Genomic DNA, 18,504 nt, shown 5'->3' on the forward strand with positions numbered 1-18,504 from the left:
TAGCATCTCATTCAAGCTAGCAACTCATCTTCAGGAGTAAAGAGACTTCCAAATAGAAAACGAGCTAGAATTATGTTTCAAGAATTTTGTCTGTGTCTTTTCTGTAACTGGGAGCAGAAGATATTCTTGATATTGGATGCTCTGGGAGGCCTGTGAAGTCTGCCCAGACACCACGTTCTAACAGTCAGTTACTGCTACAAGCCTCTCGGTGAAACTATAAAGCTCTTCATGTTTCAGTGTAGTGAAAATGATGAGAGGAATGCTAGGGACAACTCAGAATAGATGGCTTTGGTTTACAACCCCATGTACAATGCTCCTGATGGTAACAGAACAGGCTATCAGTAGCCCCTTCTGTCTCAGTCCCAAATCCTGCCATACTGGAAGGAATCTGCCTCTTCTTAAACGAGTACCTGCTGATGTTTAGCCACTGAGCAGCTCAGTTCATCTGCGCATCCCTGTGTTCCTGTTGGCAGCATTTTGGTGTCCAGCCTGTCCTTCCTCTGAAAAGTCTGGGAATCCTGTGAAAACTCCAAGATGACAGGTTTTACTGCAAAAGGCCTGTGGTGCCTATGAAAATCCCACACTCCCTAAATTTCCTCCATTTTGTTCAAGATCCTGGAATACTACCTTGATGCAGGGAGGCCTCCATACATATTTAAGGTGTTTTGTGTGTTCAGTTCCTTACCGACACTCCTTCACGTATTTTTGCCATGCTGATTCTTGAGCTGTCATTTCTGAAGACTCCAAGACCTTTTTGGTCTCCGTGGTGGCTCCAAGACCTTTTTCCTGAGTGGTAATAGTTAACTGCTGTGTAAGCAGTTCGGGGTGTCCTCCTTCCCCTGTACACTACTTTGCATTTAATGATACTGAATTTCACCTGCTGTTTTGTCACCCAGTGCTATAACAATCCTGCTTCTCCTTGCTGCCAGGTTTGGTCTGACTATCCAGGACAACTTGGTAGTTGGTGCCAAGGTGTCACCAAGCTCCATCACTTCATTATTCATCATTCCCTTTTCCAGGAAACAGCCTGAATATATTGCACAGCACAGGCCCCGGAAAAGATCTCATAGGCATCCTATCAGCAGATGAAACAAATGTGGGGAGGTGGAGAAACCCTTCATGTATTCCTACCCTCTGTTTGCTCTCCTTCAGCCAGCTATTAGCTCATAAGAGTGTGCTGCTTTTCACCTCATTGCCGCCAAGATTCTTGAAAAGTCGTTGGTGAGGACTAGTGGAAAGTCTGCTGAAAGTGTGCTACACTGACCGGGCAGCTGAGCGCCTCCACGCACTCCTGCGGAGAGTGCAGCGCTAAGGGCTGCTCTGACAAGGCTGGGGTGAAGCTGGACACAGTACAGGGGAATCCAGGCTGCTCCTGGGCTGATTTCCCTTTCCTCCTTGGCTCTCAGGCCGTGGTCCTGGACAAGACCTGACCCAGACAGGCTGTTTATTCACCTTTTTTTTCCTGTGGCTCTATCTAGGCTTGCGAAGCAGGGGTGCAGAGGGATCCAGTGGCTTCACAAGCAGCCACTCCATGAAGGCCGAGCAAAACCTGCTTCCAAAGCTCCGCAGCTTCCTGGCACACGAAGCCGGGGGCGAGATGCTGCCGGCAGGTGCCCGACGGGAGCGGCTCCTCCCCCGGGGCTCGGCACTAGCCAGCCCGCGGGTGCCCGGGGCCGCTTGGCGCCAGGCGGCAGCGCGGGGGCCGGGCTGTGCGCGCCGCCCCGGCTCCCCGCGGCTCCGCGGGCTAATGATTAACCGCCCCTCGGGCAGCGCCGAGCCGCCCGGGTGCGCGCACCGCGGCCCCGCAGTTCCCGAGGGGCCGGCCGGTCGGCAGGCACCGGCTCCGCTGCCGCCTCCCCGTCCCCGTCCCCGCTTCCCGCCGGCGCTGCCAGGGCACGGCGGCGGCGGCCGGCCATGGAGGGCGAGGCGAACGGGACCCTCCACCCGTCCTGCGGCGCCAGCGAGCCGCCCCACTCGCGGGAGCTCCTGCAGAGTAAGTGCCGCCGCGCGCGCGGCCGCGGCGAGGGGCGAAGCCCTCGGCGGGAGCAACGGGCTCGCGGCCGCCCTCCCCTCCCCCCCTTCCCGGGGGAGCCGTTAACGGCTGCCGGCGGCGCGCGCCGCGCTCAACCGCCACTGGCGGCGGTTGGGCGCCGCGCCCTGCCCCCCCTCCCCCAGCGGGGGAAAGCCCGAGGGGAGGCGGAGGGCCCGGGGGCAGCGGGCGCGGTGGGGCTGCGCCGGGCGGAGGGAAGCGGCGCTGCGGGCACCTCCCTCGGCGGGAGGCGGCGGCACGCGGGGGCTGGCGCTGGACTCGCCCCGTGCCCGGGCCGCCGCGGTGAAGTGGGGCGAGCGCGGCTCTTACCAGGGCGCCGTGCCCTCCTCCGTGCCGGCCGGCCCTCCCCTCCCGCCCTCATGCCCACTCGGACTCCCCCAAAGATGCACCTGGGCTCCCCGGGGGCACGGCTCGGATCCCCTCCCAAACACGCAGCGCCCCCGTTCAAAAGTGCGGTAAATGTGTTCGCGCTTTCTGAACAGGCCGAGCGGCAGCGAGCATAGGGGGGCCCGTCACTCTGCGCCGGGACAGAGGCGGAGGAAGGCAGCCAAACGCAGCCGCCTTTGCTGCCCTCGCTGAAGGCCTGGCTGGGGACCAAGGTCTTGGTGAAATGGGTTGCCATGGCGCTGGCTTTGCTGCCTTTGGCTTTGGGGAAGAGAGACGGGACAGCAGGGTACTGAGTCCAGAGCTGTGAAGGTGGTTAGAAAACAGTGTGGACAGGGGGAAGGCACTTGGGAGAGAGAGCCAGGGCTTCCTGGTAAATGCCACACTGAGCACTAAACCCACAGTCTGCTCTCAACCCCACTGGTGAGATTTAAGGTCTGTCCAGTGAGATCTGGACTGCAACAAAATCTAGAAGTGATTTTTTTTTTTTTAAAGCACATTAGATTAAAAGGCTAGGAAGACTCTTGCTTACCTGTGCAGGCACCGTTTGGTATGTCTTAGATATGTTCCTGCCAAGGTAGGCCCAGGTTGGTGCAGGTGATGACCACATACACTTCCTAAATTAAGTATGACTTCATTGCAGCGCTTGCTTCTATCTCCAGAAGTTACCCAGTGTTAAGGGAAAAGGAAAAAAAAAAGAATTTGTTGGTGGCAAGTTTTATCCCAGCACAAATACACCAGGACCTTATACTTTCATTGCTCCTGTACCCCATAAACTTCTACTGAGCCTCTAAAAAGTTTGCATACCCAAGAAAGACAAACATGCGTTTGAACATGGAAGCAAAGAACTAATACTGAGTAAATAAAATTTTGCTTGTAGTTTGCCTGGTAAAGTTCCCAGAATAGCTTCTGTTGTTTGTTTACACTCATCTAAGAACATTTGTCCTAGAAGTCCACCTTTCTGATGGAGACTTCTGCATAATGCCATGCAAATGTGGGCGCTTATTCTTCATGCATGCTGTCTGTGGATCCCCAAAAGATTTATTTATTAACTTAAGTTTAAGTACTTGAATCTTCCTGTTGAGTCAATGATCCATGTCTGTAGCTAAGGATGAGTGCAAATCTTTGCAGGAATAGGACTAAGTAGTCCCTCCGAGAGGCTGTCTTTACATTAAACGTTGGGAATACTTATGGTTTGAAACGCACTGTTTTGTTTTCCTTTTACGTTCTGTAGGCCTTGACCTGGCAGGTATTTTTCTCTTTGCAATCTTGACTCTGATGACGCTGATTGCCAGTCTGGTGTTTGTGGAGGAAGTGGTCTATATCTATAGAAAAATCCCCTCCTCCAAAAGATCAATCTTAATTTGGATAAACGCCGCAGCTCCGGTAAGTGTTGTGGAAAAGAGATAAAACTGAGTGTTGAAAATGCCGTTTCCCTGGAAAATCTATATTTATTTTGTGAACCTGCTTTACCTCTGCCCTTACTACAATCCTCCTCCCTTTCTGTATAGGTGATTACTACTACCTCATGCATTGGGATGTGGATTCCTCGCTCAACAATGTTTACAGATTTCACAGCGGCAGTGTGAGTATTCTACTTGTTTCTAGACATTGCACCGAACCCTGAATTTCTTCCCTTTAAACATCTGCTACTCTTGGTAAACACAGTCATTTTGTAAATTTAACAATTTAGTAATTTTTAGTTTTAGTTTGAGTTGAAATCTCTTGGCGGCTCTTTTATGGTAAGTGGGAAATGCTGAAGTAGTTCCCAGTGCTGCAGCCCCCTAGTGTGGAACTGCTAGTATGAAAGAATTGTGACTTAAATGTAATTGAACTCTTTGATTGACAGCAGCTTTAAAGTAGTACTCTTTCTTTTCTCCCTGTGAATGTCATGTAGAATGAGATTCTGACCTGTGACTTCTGTACTGTGCTTTTATTAATGATGAGCTGTAGAGGTCTATTTTTAGTGGTGGCAAGTGAACCTCCAATAAGTATATCAATGTAAAAATGTTCTGCAGTTGTCCTGATAAAAGCACTTTCTGCACGAGCATGACAGCTCTGACATGAACAGGGAATAACAGAAAAATGTGGTTCCTGGTTCCTGGAGGTGATGGTGTAGCCCTTGTAGGCAAAGCCTAGCAGGGGGATGCTGTGTGGCGGTGTGCACTCCAGGAGCGCCGAGATGATTTTGGAACCCACTGCAGGACAGAATCACAAACTCTCATGGTTAGCCTTACCCCATAACACACTGCATTTACAAAGAGAGCAGAGTAAAAAGGAGGGAAAACACAGTAGGAGGGAGCACTGCTAACGCATAGCAATTTGTGCAGCAAATTGCAGATTGCCAGAGACTTCCAAGGATCCAGTCCTATGGTACTTTAATCTTAATTCCCCCTCCTCCCTTGCCCCAGATGCAGGTTCCTGTCCCCTTCCTTGCACCACCACTCACACTTCTCCAGCTGCACAGTGAGCTTGTTCAAGGAGCCAGTGCAATTGAAGAGGACCTCTTCTATTTTGTGGATTTCTGTTTGTTGGATTTTAGTGGATCGGTTCCCTAAATCAGTTGGGGGCAGGGAGGAAAGGATGGTTGCACAATCTGTAGTTCCTGGGAAGGGTTGAAAATGTGCAACTGGTGAAGGAGGGAGAGGCGGAGTTGTAGCAGTCTGTGCTTGGATCTGCTTTGGCTGCAGAGGAACCACACCCTGACCAGGACAGCACATATGATGTTAGCTAAATATATATATGAATGTAGCCATGTATTTTTTTGTAAGTAGAAATAGGACTTGTTCTGAAAAGTTTGGACCAGTCAGGACTAGCTAACTGATACAAAAACATGGCCCTAATGACTTGGGCCAGAAATTCCTGTGCTTAAATACTGACTCTGCCACCAAGCACCAGTGTGGCTTTGGGCAATTCAACAACTGCTTTGTGTCTCAGTTTATTCCTCTTTCAATGGAGTTATAGCAGTTCTGGCCCTCCAAGGTGATGGGAAGCTGATGATTTTTTACAGCTAGTGCTAGAATTTCTGCTGATTGCAAAGCACAAGCTTTAAAAACCCTCAACAGCAGAAGGTACTAGCCTATGCAGGCATATGAGAGACATGCAGGAAAAGTTCAAGCTGGCATTTTCTTCCTCTCCTAGATTTTTTGCCATAGTTATCCACAAGTTCCTGCTGATGATGATTAAAGAGTGCGGCGGTCAAAAGCTATTCCTCAGGCGGTTTGAAAATGGTCGCTTCAAGATCAGTACAGGCCCCTGCTGTTGCTGCTGCCTTTGCCTCCCTGGTGTGCGCATCACTAGGTGAGTTGCCCTTTAAGATTTCCCAGCTGGAAAACTGCTGCTGGAATCCAGCCAACTTGGCAAGGCCACATTTACAGCAAAGGGCCTCCCTGCTTCCTGAAAACACTCTCTTGGCTCTTGTGATTGAGATCTCCTCTGTCAGTCTCAAGCTGTCTCTTTTAAACAGTACCATCACTTTATTAGGGCTGTACAACACGGCTAATTTATTTCATTTTTATTAATGCAGAATTTTGCTTAAAAGTAGAGAGCATGAGATAACTCATTTTTAACCCAGTGCAGTGTTCCCACTTGCAGTCATGTTGAGCAATGCGTTATCCCTCCAACTAGTCCCGTTCTTTTCCAAGAAACCATTTGTGTACTAAGCAGTAGTGTGTGGGAGGGGGAATTTCCATTCTAGAAACAATAATAACTGAGCTTTCAGTTTCTTTTCATACCAGAAGAGAACAAATGACTCCAAATTGAATACTTTCCACAAACAGAATTTTCAAATTGAGGTTGACTTGAAAGAAAATTTCTCTTACTTTGATAAATTTGAAATGCTTCATTCTGATTTTAACTTTGAAAGTACTTCAGATTAAAATAATTTTTAGAACAAAAAAGGTGTAATTCCTGGAAAGCTTTGATCTCCATGAAATGGCATTGTCTAGTGAGACAAAACCAAATATTTTATTCTACTAAACTAATAAGGCACTTCAGGGAAGGGTGGTAAGGATGGGGAGCTGCACCTACAGATAGGAGCCAATATACTGTACCATAAACCCTGCCTCCTTCCTGCATTGCGTGGTAGGGCCCCTCCTCCAGCTAGTATCATGCTGTCATTTACATGCTTCTCCACAATATTTGCAGCCTGAAAGCCTCAGCGATTTCCCAGGGCTTTTCTACTGGCACAGAGTATGGGAGTGTTTCTCACATTAAGAGCAAAAAGCTCAAGGATTGAACGTGCAAGATACAGAGAAGTTTCTACGAGGGCCTGGACATTAATGCTGGAGGGACCTCAGGGACTTTATGGTCTAGTTAAGTGAAAGCAGCAAGGAGAATGCAGCCTACCTCACTGTCAGTCCAGTGAGAGCTTATCCAGGAATATGAGAGGGCTGGTGATATTAGCTTGTAGCTGTCCATTTGGAAAAAAATAAAAGCTTCTTTGCTCTGCAGAAGAGCTTAGGGCTCCTTCTCTTGAGTTTGTAGTACTGGGAAACTTATCTGCTGTTTATGCTCCTGACTTCCAGCCTTTTCCCATTACAGGTAACAATGTTTTTGAAAAATGGGCAAGGTATACCAGAGAAAGATCAGTCTCGGATTCCTTCCACAGATATCTTCTGGGGAAGCAGGGAGCTACTCCAAGGGAGGAACTCATTCTTTAAAAATATGGTATACTATCAAGCGGTCCGGGGAAGGTAACAAGGTACAGTGGACAGATGAGGCAGTGTAACAAGCCATACAATGGAGAGATGTGGCAGGAGAAATCTGAGGGTAAAGAATGGTAGACCTGTGTTGACAAGGAAAAAAACACCTGGTGTTGCAGTGACAGCACTGTTTGTCATGTTATTCTTTAAAGCCCTTTGGGAATAATGAACCTTTGAAAAGGTGTATGCACTAAATGGCTGGCCTGTTGTAGGCCATTCCACAAGTGTTTGTGCTGTTCATAGTCCCATAGTTATTAGCTATCTTAATTGAGCAATTCAAGTAATTCCTGTTTCATGGCTATATGCTGTAACGTATATTAAATGGCAGCCTGTTGTCTGCTAAGGCATCTGTGATGGGAGTCTCAAGGGATCAAGAAACTGCAGTGCAGACAATAATATAAAAGAGTATGGGAAATGCACAGTAATAGACTAAGACATGAGCCAGCTGTAGCAGCCAAAGCTTGTCCTGTGAAGACCAAAGGTGAGCTGAAGTCAACTTTCATGTCCGTTGTTTGCCTGTGCATCTGCCCCTTTTCTGGTGATGTTTAATATTGGATGGCCAGGTTATTGTATATGAGCTGCGTTCTGAATAAAGATTACACTGATAGATAGGAGAAAGAAAATCCTGAGCTGTCCTGCTGGCCATGTGCAGTTTACCAAGGGAAGGCTAGCTCCTTTCTCCTGTTAGGTACAGAGAAGCAAAACCAGATGCTGATGCAGTAGTATTCATGATGCATTGAAAAATTACCAGTCCTTTCACCTAAGTCTGTGTAATTCCTTTTCTTGATTTACCAGACGACTAAGAATTAGCTGAACGGGAAGGTAGAGTCAGATAGAAGCACTGCACATGACATGGATTGAAGCTCTGTAGTAGTTTGCCATTCAGCTGCAAAGGCTGAATTGCTCAGTTTCATCCGAAAAGTGAAATAGTAAGGCAATGTGACAGAGCGAGTGGCGTTATCATTCAGAGACCCATTATGCTGCTACAGGCTCCCTCATTAGCTCTGGAGCAGAGAAAGACATCACATTTTGCCCAGCTTTGGTTAGTAGGTAATTGGTGCAGAATAAGAGTACTATTTTTGTAGAGGCTCTACTAAACAAGCATCTGGGTAATTCTTGGAAGGATTTTTGTATCTTGAAGCTGTTCCTCCCCAGATATTAGCCATGTCCTGTAGGACTGTAGGAGTGGAGAAATTTTACTGTCTGACAGTATCCAAAAAATGTTATTAAGGTTGTTAATTGGCCTGTGTGACTTTTTTTTTTTTTTTTAATTTGTCAGGCGAACCCTCCTTTGGCTGAAGTTGGGCACCTTTCAGTTTGCTTTCTTTCGACCTGTGCTCATGTTTCTATCAATAGTGCTTTGGACCAATGGCGATTACAGCCCTTATAATGTAAGTAAATATTGTAATGAGCAGCAGCCCACAAAGTCCATAGTTTTGGGGCTGATGTTAGTATCTTGGCCAACACCTAAACTGTGGGATCTGGGAACACTTCCAAGTATCTCCTGACATTGTTCTGTTAAGAAGAGATCCTGAAGTGTATCATTTCTCCCTTCCCCTAGACTCTTGATTTGCTGGCTTCTCTTGGAAAGAAACTGAGTGTCAGGGTGGTTTGGGCATCAGATTATGCTCCAACACATGGCCCAGTCTATATGGTGTGGGGATCAGGACTGCAAGATGGCCTGTGAGATGTACCTGCCCTGTTTTGTAAGATGCAGCCTTAAGAAACATGTACTGTGCATAAACAGGAAACCTAATTAAGTATTTTTCTGCAAGTTGTGGAGGTTTTTTATATCCTTGCAAGGTAGAAAAGATAGTAAAGGTAGTACTGTACTTTCACTTTGTACTGTGTAAGCTGCAAGATGATGGAGAAGTAGGCTCTCATTGGGTTGCAACAAGTGCTTTGAGCCAATATTTAGGATCCTTGCTACAGCTGAATAAGCTATAACATTTCCCTTGATGTCAGTCTTTTCAGTAACGGTGTCTTAAAAATAGACATTTCAAACCTTTATTGTGGTGTGGCTCATGCAGACACTTTCTTCTTTTTTGCCATTAAAGAGTCAGTGAGTCCAGAGGGGAATGCTGTACAAACAGGACCATCCCACAGCATTAAGAATTCCTTGCAAACTTTAAAACAAGGCCTGTGGAGCACATGAGAAAGCTGTGTTCCCTTTGTGCCTTCCTGTGGTTGAAAGGTTTCATGATCACCAAAGCTGAAGAAAGTCTGTAACTGCTAAGAATTTTGCATCTCTTGGGTAACTCAGACTAAAAGCAATACTGTATTTTTTGTGTTGTTTCATGGTACTAAAATAAATGACCCCTCTAAGATGTCACGTTGTGAATGCTCTCATGAGCTGCTGAGCCTTCTCAGGTGCTGCTGCAGTCAGGTTGAGGGGTCATGTCACTTGCTGCCTTTGCAGGACTGAACAGATTCACCCAGAGGGTGGGAGTGCTATGGCACCGCTCCAGTTAGTACTGTGCACTTTCCAGTGCAAACCTGAGCAACCCCTGCTAACTTCAGCTTTTGTGGAGACAGAAGCAAGCATTTTAATGTCTGCATCCTCCAGTTCATAACGTCTACCTTGAAATAGTAAAATTTACATTGTCAAGTTTTATAAGTATGTTTGTTTGATTTGCTTCTCAGTTATCTCTTAAAGGAGCTGCGATATGGATTAGCTGCTTCATTGGTATCCTTACCATTATTGCTCTGTGGCCAGTTGGAATCATGTTTCAACAAGTTAGGGCTCTCCTTAACTGTAAGAAGATCATCCCTAAGTTTGCTCTTTATCAGGTGAGAAATTTAACATTTTTGGTAAGCGTTTCTATTACTGTTGATACAATGCTGTCTCTCTGGTTCTTGGTCCTTTATTTAAAGGTTATGTTTTTTTTTTTTTCCATAAAACACACTGTACAAAGGCATATTTTTACCTGATTAAAACTGTACTGCATCTATTCAAAGCATTCTCCTTGGCTGCTGTTCAGTTTAGCGTGAGCTGAGTTACTTCTGGTCTCTCAGAAGTGCTGGAGATTTGAGCTGTTTAAAATCCGTTCATCTTTAGGCTGTGGAAATCAAAACACCACCTTCTGCAAGGCTTGAAGGAAGCTTTGGACATGCAGTATCCTGAAACACAATGTTAAAATGCTGGTGTGTACTTAAAAACTAGGAGAGGATGTGGAGCATTGTGTGGGTGGCTTTTGTTTGAACTGTTTTAGCAGGGCATGGTGTTCTGTTTTGAAAGTATTTTTCTTGGCCATTCTGCATTTCAGAGTTAGATAATAATGAAAATACTGTCTGGGAATCATTAAACAATAAAGAAAAGAACCAGATAGTTAGGCTGAATAAGTCCAGGGATAGGACCACCCTCTCCCACATAACCCTGAAGAAAGAAAAAGAGTAAGGTAGAATCCCTGGATATGCATCCTGCTTGTAGAGGACATGTAGAAAGACTGTGCATCAAGGTGTCTGTTAAGAAAATTATTAAATGCTTATAAATGCAATAGACAGGATGGTAAGCAGTCGTCACATCCGCAAAACTGCATTAGTGCGAATCCAAGTTTAAGATGGCAAACTCCGTTCATGTGAGGGTTTATATCCAGGCAATAACACCAGCAGCTAAAGAGACACTCTTGATATCTCCAAAGCAGAGAAGGTCTAGCTCAGTGAATAGCAGGTAATATGATGCATAAGTGACTACTGTCGAACCCAAGCTGCAGAGTCCTTCATCCTTCATTCCTTCTGGCAAGGAAGCCACTTCTGTATAACTTGGGGAGCACCACATCTCCCTGCTCTGGCAAACAGATGAGCCAATAAAAGAAGCATGCCTCAAATACTTCCTCCCACTAAGGGAGAGCATGAGCTCATAGTTAGATTAATGGGAAGCGTTTTAAACCTTTTTAATCTAATATTCAGAGCTCAATATTGGTTTAAATCCCAGCAGGGAGCTCTGTATATTTTGCAGTTCCAGAATGAAGTGCTGAGATGAATCACTTTTAGAATAGAGAGGTTTAATTTAGTTATCATATGCACAGCAATATCATCCTGACCAAAGGATGCATCCTTCAGAATGGCAGGCAGCCTGCTGGTAGATGGGAGGTGAGGAGGGCAAGAAAGGAAGAATGAGGTGAAACAGGGTCTATTATGAAAGCAGAATTGGTGTGTGAACTATAATCCTTCTGCTGGTAGCTAAAGTATCTGTTTTCTCTTCCTGCTGCAGTTTATCCTCATTCTGAGCCAGCTGCAGGCAGCTATTATCAACATCTTGGCTATGCAAAGAATTATTCCCTGTATTCCACCACTCTCCTCTTCAGCAAGAGGAGCACGTAAGTTCTTTTGGAAGGGGGTGTTCTTCATTTACTTACAGAGGTGTCAGTTCATTATTGCTAACTGCAGTATCTGGCGTTTTCCTGAAATATTAATTTCCTGGGATCGCGTAGCCTTTTGAGAATCTCAGCTTTTATTTAAGAACAATAACAAAACTTTTCTAGCTCTCATAGTTGCAGATGAAAGCTTGATAGTGAGAAGAGTTAGAATCAGAAATCAGAGGACAAGAAACCAACAACTATAATTATTGTTAAATCTCATGGATTTTGGATGCGTATCTTACTGCATGCTTATGGATGGGCAATACTTTAATTCTCTGATATTATTGCTGAGTGTGAGATATGCTCCATTATGGGAGTAGGGTAGTAAAATTTGTCCCTTTTGCACAGACAGGAATGAATAAGCTATTCATTCCTTGCCTGATCCTCATGTTCCTGGGTTTTTTTTGCTTTTTTCCCCCTCTTTTTGGCAGATATGACCCAACAGCTTCTCATCATGGAGATGTTTCTGATAACCCTAATCTCAAGGGTGGTCTATCGGAGAAGATACGATGATCTAGAGCCTCCAGAGTGTACCCCTGAAGAAGGCGGGGACAACAAGCAGACTCCTAAGATTATCCTGAATGGTGCAATTAGTGAAGATGGATTGCTGGGGGTTTAGAAGATCCCTGTGCTCCTGCTCTGCAGGAGCTGGAAGCTCAGCTTTAGGAGCTTTTATATCCTTGCAACACAAATAACCACTGCCCATGTCAGAACAGCTTCTGACATAAATACCTGTGAGCTATACTGAAAGGACCAATGAGTGGAAGGATAACCCCCTTTTTTCCTCAGTGATATACACATGGTGTGAGCGTTTTCATACCATGTAATTTAGTAAGATTTCATACCATGTAATTTTATCCTGTTGTCAAACACTTGATGGCGACCAAACAGTCTCACAATGTGAATTTTTTTTTTTAGCTATTTGAATGGCTATGATTTAGAGTTAATCCAGAGTCATTCTCTTTTCATCTTTTTTGATTTTTGTTTTAAGCCTATTTCAGGTAGGCTGGATCGCTCTCACAGGTCTAACACAGCATTTTCCCATCTGTCCTCCATTAGAATTTATCATCTCTCACTCTGTGCCACAAGCTCATTATAGCTAATTTGGGTCAGTAAATATATTTGCACATGTTCGTTCCGAAATCCCCAAACCTGTCCATGCCCTCCACCTACATAAATGATTATCTCCTCAGAGCAAGATTTTCACATTCTCTGGCAATTCACATCCTAACTCAGTAAATACACAGTTGCTGTTTGTAAATATATAATTGACACTGGCAGATGTTCTTCCTAGGGAAGGCAGATTCTCAGTCACTGATCTGGAAAAAGAAAGTAAGGGTTATGGCCCAAGGTGTGTTCTGTCACTGCTGTATGATGTTATGTGGTTCTTCAGTTCTGTACTTGGAAAATGGGAATAAGGATACATGGGATCCTTGTGCAAAAGGTGTCTATGAAGATAACTATTATTGAAAGGAAGCTTTTCCAGAAAATTCTTGTCTCCCAGCTTATCCACCCCACCTCTGGCCCGCCCAGGCATCCAGTAGAACTTGAAGTACTATTAGACCTTTTGACTTCACATCCATTAGTCTGTTTTGCTTAAATCAACTTCTGCTTTTTGCAAATGGTCCTGATGTTCTTGGATGACCCTAATTGCTTTGATTTAGTTCAGTATAATTTGTAATATGATATTGTGTTACTCTGTTTAATAAGCATGTGGATATTGTGTTTGCTGGGAAAGGAGTTGCAGTACCATATGCTAGCATTTGTCTCTCTCCTCATCTAGTCTGATTCCTAGAAGTAAATGCCTAATCCATGCAGCATGGATGCTTATTCTATATGTAGACTGGGAAAATGTTTCATGTTAGAAAATGTGTTATTATCATCTTTTACCTATATTATGTCAAATACAATTTGCCATCAAAGCAGAGCTAGGCAAATAGTGGGGTTATTTTTGGTTTACAAGGAATTCCAAAAATACTTTCAGTTTGGGAGCTGGAGGTGGAAAATGAAATATTCTGTAAACCTCAGCAAGTTGGGAGGTTGGATTAAACAAAATGTTTTCTTTCCTTTAGATTGAAGTCAGAAATAATATTTTCATTAACAATAGAATAATACCATTTTACTGGAAAAAATGAATTATTTTTGTTTTGAAAAGGTTGAAAAAATTTTATACTTAATTTTTTTCTAAGCAGGTAGTCTGGGAAATTAACACAGATTCTTGAACTGCATTAATGTGATAGAATTTGTATTTTTCTTAAAAAACAATTTGGATGAAAATTTTCACCCTAGAGCATGTCCGTAGAGTTAACTAGGGATCAGCTTATATATTCTTAATACAACAAACTTTGTTAAAGTATTTTAACTTTATAGCTATTAGCATATTTCTAATGTTGCATTATATCTGGATACACAAGGCCACAGATACATTAATAATGTTGCTCTTCTGGACTTGCAGAGTGGTTCTTAATTTCATAATGGCATAGGGGATGGCTGGCTGTGACTTCAAGAAGCTTCAAAATTGGGAAATATTTGGAGCCAGTAAAGTATCTCTGAATTCCTGTGGAAAACAGTTTAATTATTAGAGTGAATGGGACAAAAGAGCATTACTGGAAGAGGCTTTCTATAGTGGTTCTGTAAGTGGTGTGCCTTGGTGAGCAGGGTCTGTTGCATGGCACAGCAGACCCACACCACTGCATGGACACTGCATTTGGAAACAGGCAGAGCGTAGGAAGAAGCTGAGCTGGGGGTGGTCTCTGTACACCCAGCGAAGGTGGCTGCCAGGGCACAGAAGGGTCTTCACCTTCACACGTGCTGCCTTTGAAGCACTCGTTCAGGGGACAAGATCTTCTATCACTGTTGGCCTGGTATTTGTCATGTCTCTAAAATGCCCATTAAAGTATATCTTTTAAACAGCAATGTGAGCCTAATTTAGCCACAAGGATCACTAGCTCTTGTACTTTTGAGTAGATATTAAATGTTTGTCTTGCTATTTATCTAACATATTTGAGCAATAAAATGTACTGTCAGGTGATGACTGTCAAGCAGAGTTGGCAGCAAAGACATTTCTTTTTACTATGTGCAGTCACGGAGGTCTAATTCCAGAAAGCACTTGCTCACACAGAACCCTTTTCAGAGCAAAATTGGAGACACTAAATCTTAAATATGTGCCTAAGAGCTTTCTTGAACCACAGCTTATGTGAATGCAGTAGAATGTATGGAGTTTACTACAAATTTCTTATTTTTGAGCTTTTTAAAGGAAGAATTCCTCCCTCATCTCTGGCTCAAACCTATAGCTTTAACCTGCGTAATCTAGGTGTCCCTCCCTAGCTGGGTAGGAGTCTGGGAGCTAGCAACCGGGGCAGCAGGTGGCCTGCATTGCAGTACATTCATTTAGGTGCTCTTGAAATTAAAACGTTGGAAATCCCAACATCCAAGTTGTACCTTAGGCAATCTGCGCATGGAAGAAATGAAACAGAACACAGGAATTTCCTCCACTCTCAATTTTGATAAGGATCCCTTTCTCACCAGCAAGAAAAATTGTTTTCAATTATGTGATGATGGTGATGAAAGCATTTGAAAACATTTAACAAAAGCTAGACGATAACAAGTTTCACAACTCATATTTTATACAGCTGCTATAAAGTAATAAGTCTTAAGGTGAGCCTATAACCTTTAAGCTACGTTTACTTTAGATTATAATGTGAGGAGGGATAAAGGTATTTTATTGGTGCCTTTTGTGGTGATAAAAGGCACCAACACCATTAAACAGAAAGATAGGAATAGATGCACAGAGATATGTGATCAAAGGTTAAAACAGCATTTGGAGAGATTGATGAGAACGTAGAGAAAAAAATTAGCTACATGTTTTGGGTGGTCAAGCAGTAAAAATATGAGAATGAAAGCAAACACTGATAACGAAGTGTTCCAGAGTATAACATACAGTTATGTAATAAGAACGGCATATACAGGAGAGGGCAGAATTAATGCTAGCACTTTGTAATTCTGCATCACTGGCTTTTCAAAAAAAAAAAGACAACTGCTCAGTGCATTTCTTTTGCATCTATCATTCAAGCGGGGGTGTTTTTGTTTGTTGTTTGTTTGACAAAACTAAGTGAATCTCTCCCGCTCCAGAAGGCTGTGAACTCCCCCGTGAACCTTGAACTCCCTCCCACAGCCCTCCTGGCAGTGGCAAGCTGGCATTCCCCATGCAGGGTTAGCTAACAGGGCAATTAGGTGTGTATTTAAGTGCATTCTTGTGTGTTTCATATGTCTTGCCAGCAGCAAAGAATTATGACTGGCTCCCCAAGGGATCTGTTCCCGGTGATAAGAGGGTATTCTGATGATTGTAGACCTTTCTATCCCTATATCCCCCCTACAGTTGTCCCCTCTGTTCCTGGACACTCACACTTGTCCCTGCCTCATTCTCCCTGCTCAGAGAAAAACTTGGGTGCTCCCCAGGCTGGCCTCTGTGTTGTATTGCAAGGGAAAATAGGCAAAATATTGTTAGGCCATTTTTTTCTCTGCTAAGTCACACCTTAATATAGCTCCCAACAGGTCACAGTGCAGCCTCATTAGTAGATACACTGGCTCCTTCCACAAACTCTTCTCATTCTTCACTTCTCAAAATCCCAGTTCCTTTTAAAATGTCTCTGCCTATATATAACAAAAGCAGCAGATTTAAAGTGAGGAGAACTCTTTATTTCTGCAGAAGATTCTCTTTGCTGTTTCTTAGTTCTTTACATTCAGAAAAGCCTATTAGGCCTACACTGATGCCACTTAACCGCCAGATAATAAGGCGGTTGTTGTGCCAGTGTAGCACTGGAAGACACAGGTGCTTAGAGACAAGTCGAGGGCAGCTTGAACTCTCCAAAAATTCTTTACTTGGCTCTTCAAACAAGAAAAAAAAAACTACTGCAGAAATTTAATTGAAAAACAGCATGAAGCTTTTATTAAAGAATTTTTACATGCATTTATGGGAGAAATTAGACTTAAGATTCTGGGCATTCTTGGACAGTTCTAGAGAGAAAATCATTGTCTGAGGACAATTTCCCTTTCATTTGTGGGAGTCCTTTCCTTTGACAGCTACACAGGGGCCACCATCTTTTAGACCTGACTGCCCAACATCCATTAGGCAGACGTGGTCACTACTTACATACAAACCTAATGGCAAGGGAAAAAATGACTTGCATTTCCTTTAATGCAATTTAGCAGCTGGAAAGTGTGAAAGTGTAACCTTCCCTTCTAGAGGTTCAGCTTTCTGAGATCTAAGGCACAGTTTTAATACAGGCTGAACTTGGTTCAGACTTCTGAGAAAATTGCTAAGTTGTGAGAAAGTGCTGTAAGACAGTCTGCAGAATAGAGCCATGTAAGATAAGAAAGGTAAAATTGCCAGCAAAGGCGCAAGTGTTGACATAGGGATAACTAGCAGCTCAAGGGTTCACAAGAAGAAAAAAAAAAACAACATGAAAAAATACAAAATCCTACAGAAAAAAACAAGTAGTCCGAGAACAGCAGTTCAGCAGCTTTGATGACCACCCTGCTCCAAGCAGCAGCAGCTGCAGCCACCAAGCCTCCCCCAGCTGGCTGAGAGCTGCCTGGCTAGCTATGACTCCTTGGGTCAGGAATGGCAAGTCCAGTATCTTGTTAGTCCACCTACCTATGTGTATATTGACCAATAAATAACTTTAATAAGCTTTACCCTTTCCAGCTGTGAATATCCTGCTTGCAGAGGCACTTGGTCCATAGCAAAAGGCATCCAAACAAACTGATCCAGATGGGGAGGGTTGCAAAGGGAGAACTATATGGTGTGGGCAGGCACCTCCACCTCTACTGCAATTTGAGAATCACTGCTCTAAGGGCTAGAGGCACAAAAATGAGTGCTGAATTTACATTCATCCTTCAGTGCAAATCACTGAAAAAGATGAGTTTCTGTGTCTCCTTGTAGCCTTGCCATACACAGCCAGCAAAGGGTGTGAGCTAATTGTTAAATTCAGTTCAACAAGTTCCTCATTAGGGGGAAATTACCTGAGTTTGAAATCTGCTAATTTTCCAATCAGGGTGAGTGTTTGCACTTGTGATTTGAAAATAATTAACACATGGTATAACATCAAAACCTATGTAAAGGCTAATGGTAGAAGGACTAATTTTCTTGGCATGAAAATGGTGTGCTTAGTTTTTCCAGGGCTCTATTACTATCCTTTCAATATAGGTATCTGTTATGCAGGCTGTTCTATTATTTATGTAGTTTGATCATCTCTGGTGTTGTACTTTTTATGTTAACTTTGAAAAAAGATCAAACCTTTATTTTTCAAGGCTTGGGGTTATTTCTGGTTTTATTTTGAAAAGAGTTATTTATATTTTTCCATTTCTTGTCATTACAGGATTTTCCAGAATTACTAGCTTCCATTATCTCTAAAAACAGATCAGTGGGGATAAACCATCTCAGACTAGGGCTTTAGTCTGAGTTCTGCAAACTTTAAGATAAGCATTCCCAGGAGAACCATGTTCAAATTCTTGAAAGTCTTCCTGGAATATGAATACACTGTAATATTTAGAGAGGAAAGGATGCCCAGGTTAGGACTGTTGATTAGGAAGCCAGATTTGTAGATAGGAGTTAGAAATATAGTTGGAAAACAGAAACTAATTTTCTACTTTAAAGTTCCAGCTACTGAAATAACCCTGATCATCACCACTTATATATATTATGAGATAGTATTAGTTGGTCTAAAACAGATAATACCTCTGGTAAATGCTGCCACCCTTAGAGCATTACATACAACTTGGTGCATTTGTTACCTCTCTCCACAAAGCTTGCAAGGGAGAGCAGTGATTTAACCTCCAGCAGCTGGGTCAACTCCACCCAAGGGTTTCATTAGCTCTTCTAGCGTGAATATATTGCAGTGTATTGACAAGAAGGGTGTGACAGCCAGAGACAAGGAGAAAAGCCAATTCCCCATGAGCAGGCAGCTTACGGCAGGTATATTGTCTAGATTAACGTCTATTCTAG

General features: G+C 43.7%; 1 protein-coding gene across 2 annotated transcripts; it reads left to right on the top strand.

The window, feature by feature from the left end:
- Window positions 1-1,821: 1,821 nt before the first annotated feature.
- Window positions 1,822-17,809, top strand: LOC106490863 (organic solute transporter subunit alpha-like). 2 transcript variants are annotated; one of them, XM_067297419.1, is made up of 8 exons: window positions 1,822-1,993; window positions 3,669-3,820; window positions 3,946-4,019; window positions 5,576-5,734; window positions 8,417-8,528; window positions 9,781-9,927; window positions 11,351-11,456; window positions 11,930-17,809. In XM_067297419.1, the coding sequence occupies exons 1-8, from the start codon at window positions 1,915-1,917 to the stop codon at window positions 12,115-12,117; spliced, it is 1,017 nt and encodes a 338-aa protein (XP_067153520.1). In that variant the 5' UTR covers window positions 1,822-1,914; the 3' UTR covers window positions 12,118-17,809. The 2 variants fall into 2 exon arrangements, with proteins under 2 accessions (XP_067153520.1, XP_067153526.1); XM_067297425.1 differs by lacking the exon at window positions 5,576-5,734.
- The last annotated feature ends 695 nt before the right edge of the window (window positions 17,810-18,504 follow it).

The sequence above is a fragment of the Apteryx mantelli genome, chromosome 1 (genome assembly GCF_036417845.1).
Source record: "Apteryx mantelli isolate bAptMan1 chromosome 1, bAptMan1.hap1, whole genome shotgun sequence".
NCBI lineage: Eukaryota > Metazoa > Chordata > Aves > Apterygiformes > Apterygidae > Apteryx > Apteryx mantelli.